A 13,352-nucleotide genomic window follows, 5' to 3' on the forward strand; every position below is an offset into this window, starting at 1 on the left:
TTTACAAACAAAAGCAAACCAGCACAAAACAATAGAAAGAAAACAGGAGTGAGGCTGGTGTGTTTTCAGTTAGCTGGTCTTTGGGTGTGACTCTTGATCCTTCAGGGTGTTGAGAGAGGTTGTCCCCTGTGCCCTCTTTGCAGGAAGGGGCATGTTGAGGCCAAGGGTCGGGAAGAGGCTTTGCTCTCATGAGCTGCTCCCCAGAGCCGAGGCAGCAATATGGCAGGTACAGGGCATACGTCCGCCCCTCTCCCTGCCCCCAGAGGCTGAGTACTAGGTGCTGGGGTGCAGGGGATAACAAGGCCTGGCCCCTGCTTGAGAGGCAGCACCTGGGAGCTCTCTTTGTAACTTCAGATCTAACTGTTGACCTCTGGGTAGCATAAACAAACCTGGGAGGGGAACCCTTGGAGAAGAGTCCTGGCTCTGGGGCAGGGAGTGGGCTGAACATGGCAGTATGCACAAGGGGCAGAGGGCAGTGCCAGGCCAGGGAGCAGGCACTGGGCAGAGGAAGTGGCCCAGACCAACAGTGAGAAAAAGTGGAACAGGAACCTCAGAGCTTGGGCTGCTTTCAGAGAAGCCAAGAGGCTGGGAAATAATATGTACCTTCTGGTAAGGAAATTGGCAGGGGTGGGGAGGCAGGGTTTCGGGGGAGGGGAATTTTTGGTCCCATGTGGTTTTGTAGAGCAGGGTTCCCATAGTGGGCCCCATGAAACCCTTGGCTCCTAGATGCTAGATGGGAAATGGTGTGCGGATGCGTACACTTGGGGGATTGGAGGCTCCACTGCCCTGGACAGATCTTCGCACCTCACAAGGGCATGTTTAAAGGTCCAAGAAGCCCCTCAGAAGGAAAACTTGCCCGACTATTGAACCCAGCATTCCGCATACTTATTTGGCCTCTGATTTTTACCTCCACATAACATCATTAAAATCCATGGGATTAGTGTTCCCTGGCAGAAGTTTGGGAAGTGCTGGTTTGGAGAATTTATAAATCGCTGCATACTCTGGAGTGTGCCTATTTCCTGTTTTGCACGGAGGCCTTGCTGTATAGTGGAAAGAGTGTGGGCTTTATATAGGACTGAACTGGGATTAAATCTGCCTTCCTACAAAGTCACTGGCCTCGATCAAGCTGCGTACCCTCTTAGGGTAACTTAGTTTCCTTATCTGTAAAATGGGAGTGGAAGCATTAGCCATCTTATAAGGCCGTTGAGATGGTTAATGAGAAAATAATAATAGTTAACAGTTACAGAGACCTTATTATGTGCCAGATGCCATTCTGAGTATTTATCTCCTTTGATCCTCACCACGACTCCAAGGCAGGTAGTGTTATCACCCCCATCCTACAGGTCAGGAGACCACGACACACAGAGACCAAGTGTTGTGCCCAGTGTCGCACAGGTGGGATCCGCTGGCCTAAGAGTGGAACCCAGGCACTAATGCACGGTGGGGCAGGGTGTGAAATCTGACCACCGTGTCCTGTCAGAGAGCATGCTCTTAACCACTACTTAATGAAGGTTCTAGAACATTAAAAGCACTAAGTAGTATCAGTTCCCTTTTCAGATGGTTCATGAATATTTTAAGGGGAATTGGTGATTCCTGAGAGTCTAAGTCATTCTGCAGTCTTTTTTATCAAACCTGTTAAAAGAGTAATCTCCTTGATCTTTGTGCCCACTCAGACGCTTCAGTTGTCCCCATTCTGTTGGCTCTGTCTCCACATCATGGTCCACCTCAATCTGAGCAGCTGCTCAGCTGTCAGTTGGAGTTAGGCCAGTTCCCAAACCCGGCTCATCGGGAGTCTATACATCCATCTCCGGGACCAGGAGTCCTCCCAGGATGCCCAGCCGGGCAGTAGCCTGTTCTCATTCCTATGCCTCAGTGACAGGCTTGGCACAGGGTGAAGGACATCCCTTACTAAGTGCCTGCGCTGGGCTGGGTGCACGCCCCAGGGGAGCTTACGGGCTAGGCCTGTTTTGTGCCTCTTAACCAGACCTCTGAGCCCCTCTACCGACCCTCAGTGGCTGTCTGAGACTGGAATTCTGTGGACTCTCCTCCAGCAGCAATACTGGGGTGTCTTCCACACAGGCTGGCCTTGTTTTGGCTCACACAGTGCCCCAGATTCACAAATCCTCTCTCCTGTGAGATCCTTCCGACTGACCGTTAAAGTCCCATAGCTCCAAATGCAATCTCTGTGGTTTATGTTTGATTTCAGGATCCCTGAGCACCTCTACGTACATGAGTTCTAGCCCTGACGACCCCCACCTTTCAGGCTGAAGTGCCTCTGCACATACTGCCTGGCCACCCGGCAAACACCTGGCAACACCCAATTCAGGTCTCACCTACTTCCTGGTCCCTTCTCCTTCCATCACCCACACCCCCAGTAAGCTCGTCATTTTCTTCTCTGTTCCGCTCATGTGCCTTATTTATGCCCCACAGCTAGAAAGAAAGCACTCCTTCCTCAAGACACTTGGCTGCCACCTGCTGGAAATTCGTCATCATGGCTCAACAAATCTCTGCCACTTACAAACACGCAGGCACCTCCTGGAGTGGGGCAGGGCACTGCTTGCACAACTGTAAGCGTGGCCCTGCCTGTTGCATTGGTCACGCTGTCGTGTGTTTTTAAAAACACTTGTCTCTCCAACCAGATCGAGGGCATCTTTAATGTAAGGACTGCTGATTTCTCTCTGTGCCCCCATTATGGCTTCAGCTAGGAGCTAGAGAAGTGCTTGTTGAATGATCTTGGTGCAAACACCTGTTGCTATAGGTGGAGGGCATCTGGGCTCACCTAGTAAAGGTTCTTTAAATCCATCGATTGCAAAGCAAGACAACTAGACTCCCTACAGGCTGTCGGAGTGACCCTGCTTTAAGTCCCCCTTGGCCCTCCACGGCCAGCACCATCTGAACAGACCAGAGCAACTCGACATTCATTCCCTCAGCAGACATGGAGGCAAGCACCACGTAGTGGAGAATGGGGCTTGGGGCCATCTGCACAGGCTCTTGGGAAGGGAAGGAAAGTGGCACTTTTGGAGCCACAGGCAGGGCCAGCTCCACGCAGGTTGTGGGAGTGCAGAGGTGGCAACACGGGGCCCCTACTAGGGAGTTGGGGGATTTGTGGAGTAATCAGTAAGCATGCAGCTACCAGACAGGATAGTCAAGGATGCTGCTTCACTACTGTCCATATTTTCCTTAGCCGTGCCCTGTTATCATTGAAAGCTGCTACCTGAGTGACAGTGTCTTAACAGAACTCCATCCAGCTGTAACATTGGGGGTGACATTGTGGAGAAAGGGAAGAGGCAGGCCTTCACTGGGGTCCCATTTTAAAAAGAGACTGTTCTTTTACAAAGCTGTTTCCCCAGAGTCATTCAGCACAGCATTACTCAGGTCACACAGAGAGAAGCTCCCAACAGATACCTCTCCTTGCTCAGCACTGTCATATCAATTAATTGATATGCTTCCTGGTCTTCACAGTGGGGACTGAGCATTTCCCTTTCTGCACTGGCTGCCAGGAAGCTCAGAGAAAACATGTTTGCTCAGTTCCTGTAGCTTTCCTGAGCCAGGATTTTGTCTTATAATTTCCCCTCAATCTTTCCCCAGGAGCTTGTTTGTTTGTTTTACTTTTGTCTCAGTGTTTTGCTTTTGGGAGTGGTTTTTGGAGGCAGAATTGGCAGCAGTGTGGTAGTTAGAAGCACCAGCAGTAAAGCCAGACACACCTGGGCTTCATCCCCACTTGCTAGCTGTGCCATTCTGAGCAAGATAACTTTGCCTCTTCAATCCTTGGTTCCTCACCTGGAAAACTGAGATCATGATGACAATGAATGGATATTGTGAAGGTTATTGTGAAGAGTAAACTCATCCATTGGAAATGCCATTGTTCCCTCTCCCTCCTCCTGAGTCAGGCTTGATCTGTGACTCTAAGATTCTAGTCTTTATTTCCTCCATCCTGCCTGTGTCAGCTTAGGATGAGTTATACAACAGTGGGAACTAGATGACCAACCATCTGAATTTGTCTGGGACAGAGAGGTTTCCTGGGATGCAGGACTTTCAGTGCTAAAATGGGAAGGTCCTGGGCAAACAGAAGAGTTGGTCACCCTAGTAATAAACAACCTCAACATCTCAGGGCCTTGCAATAGCAAAGGTTTATTTCTCCTTGTGCTCCTATCCTTCCAGGGCCTTGGCTAAATGAGGGGCCTCTCTCCAGGAAGTTGCTGGTCTTGGGTACAGACAAAGGAACACAAGCTGAAGGTTCTGTTTGAGAGTCGTGGCTGTCACTTCTGCTCACATTCATCAGTCAGGGCCAGTCGCATGGCCAGGCCTGCCACCAGGATGGCAGTGCAGAACCTTCCTGCTGGGAGAGGCAGCTCGGAGTCTGAACCTTAATACACCTGCCAGGCTCTGCTTCTCTCCGTGTAGCATCCCGGGGTGCTGGAGCAGGGACAACGGAAAGGAGAGAGACGCCTGCTCTGGGCTGGGGGTCTTGGTGCGGTGGTCTTCCTGTAGATGGCGGGGTGTGTTTCTTACGGGGCGGCGTTCCGCCTCACCCCACTCTGCTCAGAGGAGCAGCCGAGTCTCTGTTGGTGCTGCACAGTGACACCCTCGCCCTTGCCCTTCTCAGCTGCTGAGGCATCTCTTTGCAGGCGCAGCCTGTGCTGTGACTCCCCTTCTGGCCTCCTTGCTCCTTTGTGAGGAGCCCCTGACTTCCTTTTCCCTGTGCCCCGAGGTGGGATGGAGGGTTCTTCCCAGGCATCCTGCACAAGCCCCTTCATGCCCTGCTTTCTCTGGCGGTCCAGCAAACCTCCCTCCCACCTTTGGGAATCTGGAGCTCAAAAGTGGGGACACCTGCTGCCCTGACCCCAGGACCCCAGGCCAGGCCGTCGCAAGAGCCTCTCTCCGTGCACCGCTTGGACGGCTGCACCAGGGCGGCCCTGCGAGTCCAGCCTCAGCAAGAGAGCCTCTCAGCGTGCCTGCGGTCTCTTGGAGCCCCTTCCTTGGCCGACATCCCCTTTGCAAACAGCTCAGAAAGAGGGGCTTCTTACTCCTTTTTCTTTTGTTGTTTTATTTATTGTTCTTACATCTAAGAATATCTTCTTGGGGGAAAAAGCAGTTTTCCAAAGCTAGTGTTAAGTGTCATGGCTGGTTCATCTTCCTTACCTTGTCTAAGCGTGTAAGAAAGGCCTTCTGATTTTTGTTTTGCCAACGATGGTGCCAAAATCTATATTAGCATCTATTTTTATTTCTATAAAATAAATTTGAGTATTGGAAAAATTGATTAAAATAAAAAATTTCATATGGAGTGTAGTACTTGAGACTTAGAAACTTCATCTAAACTTCAGGGAAGTCAGGGTCTGAGAAAGAATATGAACTTGTTCATTTATGTAGCATTTTTTGAGTGCCACCTGGAGTGAGGCGTGGCACTGGGGACACCAGTAAGCAAGGGCCTGCCTGCCGATGCCCACGTTAGGTGGGGGAGGCAGGTGTGCGGGCAGAGAACGGCCACGGGGCCTGCGGGCAGCCAGGCAGGAGCGGCTCGTGGGCAGAGCCAGGGGGGCAGGATGCAGCTCTGAAGGCTTCTCTAGGCGGTGGTGCCTGAGGGCACAAGAAAGGAAAGTGGGAGTTCACTAGGTGACAGGGTGGGTGAAGGGAGCCACACCTGCAAACACGGGCCCAGCAGAGGCAGGGTGCTCCTGGCAACTTCAGTCTGGCTGGAGCTTTGGGCAGCGATGGGAGGGTCGGGCTGGAGACTAAGTGAGGCCTGATGTTTCCTGCTGGGGAGTTTCAGGTTCTGTCTGGCAGGCTTGAAGTGTCCTGAGCAAGGGGGTGTCCTGTGTCCCACCAAAGTGGGGAGGACAGCAGCCTGAACACAGGCAGTGACAAGGAGGCGGAGGGAAGTGGCTGGGCCCATCCCTCAGAGGGCTGTGTGGGGGCTGTGGGCTGTGGGAGGGAGAGAGGAAGGAAGCCTAGGGTGGATTCCTGGTTGCTAATTTGGGGCCTGGGAGGATAGCGTGTGACCTAAACAGGGAATCAGATTTAGATGGAATTATGTATAGTAAGCCCGGGGACTTGGCCTCCATTTGCTGCGGCCTTACCCACTGAGGCTTGGGGACTGGAAGCCAAAATTCCTGGTCACAGTATTTGCACATGCCCAGCTGGGGGTTAGCAGGGTCAGACAGTGAGGGTTTCTGAATCAGACTGCAAAGAGGAAGACGTTGGGAGGACAAAAGCAGTTCTGTTCATGGCTATGCACTGGAAGGCCCTTGTCATGATCAAGGCAGAGATACGTTCTGCCAAATGTGAAATGCCAGAATTTTTGCTTCGGAAAGGTCAGGAAACCCCCATGTAAAATTGTAGTCTTGCCACCCCAAAGCAGAGCGGGGATGGATTGGGAGGAGGGGGAGGTCCTTTTCTTCCTTTCAGAGCCTGCTCCTGCCAGATGCCAGAAGCCACAAGTGTCAAAAGGGCAGAGAGGAGACACCTGGGTCCTGTCAGTAAGACATGGGGTGGGGACAGCACTGCCACTGTGCTGACGTGAGCCCCTTTTCAGAATGTGTTTCTCTCTCAGCTCATGTGTGTCCAGGTGTACTTGAGGTCACCGGCATTTGCTTTAGACATCTCAGCTGCGCCCAGCCATTAGTTTCAGGTGCTGGCCCTGCTGGTGTTATGTTTGGCTTAATGTTTTCTGGAGACTCGCTCTCTGTGGTTTTCCATTCTTCCTGGTTGTCTAGCTTCAGGCAGCCACCGTCACCTGAGAGCAAGTTGAGTGGTGTCGTTAGCAGTGAGTGCAGCGTCTGGAGGCCTGCCACCCTCTAGCTGTGTGACGTTGGCTAGTTTCTTCACCTCTCTGTGGCTCGATCTCCTCTTCTATAAAATGGAGAAAACAATAATATCTACCTCATAGAGTTGTTTTCAGGTTTAAATGAGTTCATCCAGGTAAAACACTAAGGGTCGTGCCTGACATACAGTAACACTCAGCAAGTGTTCACTATTATTACTTGACCCAGAAGGAGACATAAAAAACACAATTACCTTCCTTCTCCAAGCATCCATTTTTAGTAACTCGGAAGGCATTGTTTTTCACAGAAAATATCTCCTGCCCTATTCATGCATTTGCAGTGTAGCTTTAACAGGGAGCTGAAAGGTGACCAAGTGGCTAGGGGTGGTGAGTGGAGATGGGACGTGGCCTTGGGTGGGACTGTGAGCCCACCCCACCTTACTCCCTGTGATTAGGAGTCATGAACTAGCGCCTTCATCTCCCTCAGCTAATAAGAGACTTTTAAATTTTCTTACCCCAAAGTGACCTGTCTGGGTTTTCTTTTCTTGTGGTCCCCATTGTAGGTTTTTGGAAGAAGTTGACTGCCTAAAAGGAAATTACAAAACATGAAAATCGCTTTGAGGTGACCAGCAAGTCCAGAGGCCCTTTGCTCCTCCCAAGCTGGATCTGAGGTATAAGAACTGTAACTTCAGGTAACAACTAAATCCCCCCACCCTCGCCCCCTGGCAACTGATGATTATTGGTAGCTCACATGACAGTACTTCCTTTAGGAAGTATGGTTTCTTCCAGGAATTCTGAAACTTGGAATATTCCACCTCATGCAGTTGTTTGGCTGATCAGAAAGGGGGGTGGTGGATTCCAGTGGCGCCCCCTGTCTGGTGTGTGGCCCAGGAGGGCCAGGGCTCTGAAAGTCACCAGGACCCTGAGGGAGGGGCTCTGAACTCATTTTTGGCCCCGTTTCTCCAACTGTTAGTAATAGGATAACAACAACAATGGCAGCCACCCAATTGGGACTTTGATTAAATAATCATAAAATGCTTCTGGAAGGATAAATCAGAGATCATAGCCAGGAAATTTCTGAAAATACAGAGCAGCAAAAGGATTGCTCTACTAGCAATTAAAATGTGTTCTAAAGTCACAATCCTAAAAACAGTAAGTATAGTACTAGAATGAAAATAACCAGACTCAAGCAACAGAATGGGAAGTCCGGAAATAGGGGTAAGTCAGTAAAGGTGGTATTTTAGATTAGTGGTAACAGGATGTATGAGCTAGTAAGTGGTGTTAGAAAAAGTTATCTGTCTGTTAGAGGGAAATAAGAAAGTCCTAAGCTTAGGTAGTATACCAAAATAATTTTCAAATGGATTAAAGTGCTAAGTAAAATTATAAAAATATTAGCAAAAAGGAGAATATTATATAAGGTGAGAAAAGGCGTGTTTTTGTTTTATTTTTGAGACTGAGAAAAGGCGTTTTTTTTTTTTTTTTTTTTTGAGACAGTCTCGCTTTGTTGCCCAGGCTAGAGTGAGTGCCGTGGCGTCAGCCTAGCTCACAGCAACCTCAGACTCCTGGGCTTAAGGGATCCTACTGCCTCAGCCTCCCGAGTAGCTGGGATTACAGGTATGTGCCACCATGCCTGGCTAACTTTTTCTATATATATTTTTAGTTGGCCAGATAATTTCTTTCTATTTTTAGTAGAGACGAGGTCTCACTCTTGCTCAGGCTGGTCTCGAACTCCTGACCTCGAGCGATCCACCCGCTTCGGCCTCCCAGAGTGCTAGGATTACAGGCACGGGCCACCGTGCCCGGCTGAGAAAAGGCGTTTTAAAACGTGTCACTTTTAGTACCGCATATAAACACCATAAACAAAGTTAAAAGGCAAAAAGGAAAAAAATAGTATTTATAACATCTATGATGAAGAAAGAATTAATATACAGATTTGTTTATTAATTCATTCGATGTCTACTTATTGAGCACTTACTATGTGCTGGGAAGTGTTCTAGGCAGTAAGGACACAGCAGCAAATAATATCCCTGCTCTCCTGGTGCTTATGGCCTAATGGGGAGGACAGCCAGTAAAAAAAGTAGATTATTATAGATCACGTTTTGATGAGGGCTGTGGAAAGAACAAGCAGGGGGCTTGGTTAGGGAGGGTTGGCAGGGTTTGTGTTATACAAATATTCAAGGAGCTTCATTGATGAAATGACATTTGAGCAGAAATACAAAGAGAAAAAGAGACAAGGGGTGAAATGTCAAGCTGATAGAACTTGCTGGGTTTTGAATGTAGACCTGGTAGGTTTTGCTGATGGATCGGATGCAGGCTGGGAAGGAGAGGAGGCAGGGTGACTCCTGGCACTGAAGTACCACTGACTGCCATGGGAATGCCATTGGGGCTGGGCTTGGTTGTGGATGTTTCAGTGTGAGGTCTCTGTTGTGTACTCAGACGGAGATGTCAGGGGGTGGTTGGTTACACAAATCTGTCCTTCGGGGAGACATCCAGGCTGGGGATAGAAATCTGGGATTGTCATAGTGTAGGCAGCAGTTGAAGCAATGACACTAGAGAGAGTATGGACAGGGAAGAGGTCCCACTCATCCAAGGGACCCTCATTTAGAGGTGAGGGAGGCAAGGAGGAGCCAGCTAAAGAGCAAAAAGGAGGGGCCACCGAAGCAGAAGGAGCCCCCTGAGAAAGTGAGACAACAGGGAGAGCGAGGTCAGCTCTCTGGGTGCTGCTGGGTGACGGAGGGAGGGTGTGGAGAACTGGCCATTGTGTCTTGCCTGGGGAGGCCACTGGTGCACACAGCAAGGGCTGTTTTACAGGAATGATGGGGACAAATGCCTGATGTGAGTTGCCTTATGGAGGATGCGAGGAAAAGAGGTGGAGACAGAGAAATGGGACAGTAGCTGGGGGAGGATGGTGTTCCAAAAAGTTTATTTTTCCCAAGATGGCAGTTATATAACTGATGTTTTTATCCAAATGGGAATGATTCAGTAGCTTGGGGAATGTGGGTGATGCAGGAATGGGTGGGAGTGGGGGGCCCTGCAGCGACGGTGTCGAGTAGGGAGGGAGGTGGCGGCCAGGCGGGAGCTGGGGCCGGGGAATCCTCCCGCGGAGCATCCTAGGGAGGCTGGCGCCGCGGGCAGCCCCCGCTCAGCCAAATAGGGGGTGAGGACTGCAGGTGTTGGAGGTTCGAGGAGAGGGTATGGGGTACGGAGTCCTTCGCAGCAGAGTGGGGGAGTAAGTGGGGAGTGGGGGTTGCCGGAGAGCGCTGAAGGCCCCTGCAGCCACGTCCCAGTACACAGGCGAGTGCAGGGCAGGAGGCCCCTGCAGTAGAAAAACAGAACATGAGGAGACGAGAGGGAAGACAGAGTAATGCCTGTAAACACAGGAGCACCGTCAGTAATAATTAGAAAATGCAAGTAAAAGCAAGGAGGTTTTTTTTTCCCCCTCTCAGATTGGCAGGAGCTCTTGTTGGGGTTAGAAATTATGGGAGCTTTTCTGGAGCAGTGCTGCAGTATGTTCCAGAATGTACAATGCGTGTCCCCTTTGCCCTGGCAGGCCCACTTTAGGAATTTATTCTAAGAGATAATAGCTCACATGCAAGGAGACATATGCGCAAAGACGTTCCCTGCAGCAATGCTGGTAAAAGTGAAAAATTGGCACACACCCAAGGAGGGCGGGTACCCGTTCACTAATCTATTGGCATAACAGTGATATAGTGGAAAACAGTAGCTCACACCTACCCTCTTGTTTTGCAGATGAGGGAACTTGGGCCCAGAGGGAAGGAGTGACAGCTCCAGTCCTATTGCATAGACCTCAGACCCCTGACTGCAGCAGGCACAACCTCTTCAGCTGGGTTTGGAGTTGCAAGGTATTTGCCAGCTTCTTTTTTGGTGCCAATTTACTTACTGCTTTTAAAATTTCAATATGTTTCCCAAATTTGTTCACAATGTCTTCGTTTCACTATGCAAGGTTTTCCTGACACAGGATGCTGGGTACAAAAGGACAGTGGGGGGAAACAAGGGACTTGGCCTGGGCCGGTGATAGAGAGAGACCATATTTTCCTGACTCCCAAGTAGGACTTGAAGTGTAAGAAAGGACATTTTCTGCTCTTCTACAGCTTGTACAAAAGTCGAAACAGAAGTACAGAGATAACAAGCAGGTCACGTTTCTTTATTCCATTGATCATATATATATTGATAAGAAAAAGTAAAATTAGGACTGTCAGAGAATATCTGGTCTCCTCAGGGGGAACAGCGCAGGGTTCTAACTCTTAGAGCCTCCGGTTCTGGTTTAGGGCTTCCACACCGTAGCACGGGGACCTAGGAGAAGCCACTGAGCTTCTCTGGGCTTTTGTGTCTCCACCAGAAAAATGAGCTGGTGGGGCCCAAATTACTTACAGAAACTCTTAAAATAAGTATGACGCTCTTTCTGTTCTGCTGCGTGCCTGTTCAGGTCGGCGGGTAAGAGATGTGGCTGTGGGCCGGGCGCGGTGGCTCACGCCTCCGATCCCAGCACTCTGGGAGGCCGAGGCGGGAGGATCGCCCGAGGTCAGGAGTTCCAGACCACCCTGAGCAAAAGGGAAACCCTGTCTCTACCAAAAATAGAAAAAATTAGCCAGGCGTGGTGGGAGGTGCCTATAGTCCCGGCTACTCGGGAGGCTGAGGCAGGAGGATCACTTGAGCCCAGGAGTTTGAGGTTGCTGTGAGCTATAATGACACCACTGCGCTCTACCTAGGGCGACAGAGTGAGACTCTGTCTCAAAAGACAGAAAGCAACTGAGCACGCCTCCTCACAACCCCTCACCCCTTTGTATAAAAAATTTTTTAAAAAATGAAAAAAGAGGAAAAAAAAGAGATGTGGCTGTAAACCAGCCCTGAGTCCCTCCATCATGCCACCTTGGGTTCTCCACCGGTTTCAAAGAGCACATTGGAATGAGCACGCCTCTGTGTCCCCTTGTAACGATTCCAGAGCATCCAATGGCAGACCAGAGAATGGACATTTCTTCAACCATCAGTGATTTCATGTCCTCGGGCCCCACCGACCTGCTGTCCAGCTCCCTCGGCACCAGCGGTGTGGATTGCAACCGCAAGCGGAAGGGCAGCTCCACTGACTACCAGTAAGCCCTGTGGGGTCTGTCTTGCTCTCGTTACACTTGGTGTCAGTTTGCGGGCACGGAACATCTAGGGGCCAGCTACTGTCTTTCCTGGAAGAAGGGATGGGAGTAAGAGGCCCGACTGTAGGTGGCTGCACAGTTGGTTTTGTCTTCTCTTCCCTGGGCTTGCAAGCTGGAGGTATTTACTCCCCCTCCCATCCCCAGACTGTTCCAGGCAAAGGAAAAAGAACAGCCTTAAGGCCAAGTTCCTTCTTTTACCCCTTTCTTCCTGTTCCTTTGCTCCTTTGAGCAAGAGGAACTAAGTCTATGGATGTCTCAGGGGTTTCAAAGAAAGCTTTGCCTGAGGCCTCTGAGGAAGACAGTATCTGGTGCTTAATGAATGTCTGCGGAATGAGCAGAGGTCCACTCTGAAAACAATTTAAGAACATTGATATGTCCTTAAACATTATTGAAATTAGTATGAATCTGCTATATTAAATAGTATTTTTGTTTCTTTTTAGACTTGATGACTTATCTTTTGAGTCAGTAAATTTTCGCACTTAGAGTCAACTCTTCTCTATACATACAAACACCTAGGGAATAAGGCAATGTAGAATATTCAAAGGCACATTTTGTTTTGCTGAGGCAAACGGCTTGAAATCTTACTCAAATGTCCGTGTAAGAGGTTTTCTTTTGTTTAATGAGGGAAAATCTCCAAGGAGGTATCCCCCTACAGCAGATGTCCTTTCTGCTGAAGTTCACAGGTCGAATTTGGGGAGCACAATGGCTGGAGGTCAGATGCCCACTAGGAGATGCTATGATTAATATGTAAGTTATCCCAGATAATTAAGAGAGCCAACGCCCAGGGGCTGGAGAGTGGGTGTGAGGGCCGCCAGGGTGTTCTTCCGTAGCAGGACTGCCCCGCAGAGAGACCACGAGATGTTTTCTGTGAACCCTCTGTCTTAGGCGAGTGTTGATGGAGCTGCGTATGTGCTCTGAGACCTCTGTTGTCTAGGTTGGTGGTTTCCAGCCTAGTCACCCCCCAAGGCCCTTCAGTTTTCCCTCGTGCACCCCACTTTGCAAGTCTGAAATTCATGGGGACTGGATTAACGAAGCAACCATACTCCCTTTCCCTGTCACATTAATGTACTGAAGTCATATGTGACTGCCAGGTGAACTTTGCCTCTCCTGAGATGATCACCTGGCCTCAAGGAGCAGGTACAATTCTAGACAAAAGAGGAGGGGGGAGTTTTTGTTTTCCCACGCGGCATGGTGATTTCCTCTGAACTTGAGGACTAGCTAGAGAAACCCTCTGCCTGCAAGGAAACCAAGGGCACCGAGTTGGGAATACCGTTCTGGAAAGCCTGAGATGTGGTCCAGTGCTCCTAGAAACAGTTGTTCTGCCCTTGAGGTTACATTGTTCAAAGGGCCATGATCTCTCCTTTCTTATGAGATAAAGGTGGCTGTCAGTGCCCTCCTGATAGATTTATGGGTTGGAAAAGGAT

General features: G+C 49.8%; 1 protein-coding gene across 14 annotated transcripts in view; it reads left to right on the plus strand.

Moving 5' to 3' along the window:
- Positions 1-13,352, plus strand: part of ARNTL (aryl hydrocarbon receptor nuclear translocator like) — a 102,568-nt gene that overhangs the window by 61,074 nt on the left and 28,142 nt on the right. For 8 of the 14 annotated variants that reach the window (XM_045557557.1, XM_045557563.1, XM_045557562.1 and 5 more), the window contains 3 exons: positions 7,324-7,452; positions 10,511-10,623; positions 11,724-11,871. In XM_045557557.1, the coding sequence (XP_045413513.1) occupies positions 11,732-11,871 (140 nt within the window). In that variant the 5' untranslated portion in view covers positions 7,324-7,452; positions 10,511-10,623; positions 11,724-11,731. Of the gene's footprint in view, positions 1-2,641; positions 2,658-7,323; positions 7,453-10,510; positions 10,624-11,723; positions 11,872-12,586; positions 12,676-13,352 lie in introns of those variants that run through there. The other 6 variants (XM_045557566.1, XM_045557567.1, XM_045557568.1 and 3 more) reach the window with 4 other exon arrangements.

The sequence above is a fragment of the Lemur catta genome, chromosome 7 (genome assembly GCF_020740605.2).
Source record: "Lemur catta isolate mLemCat1 chromosome 7, mLemCat1.pri, whole genome shotgun sequence".
Classification (NCBI taxonomy): Eukaryota; Metazoa; Chordata; class Mammalia; order Primates; family Lemuridae; genus Lemur; species Lemur catta.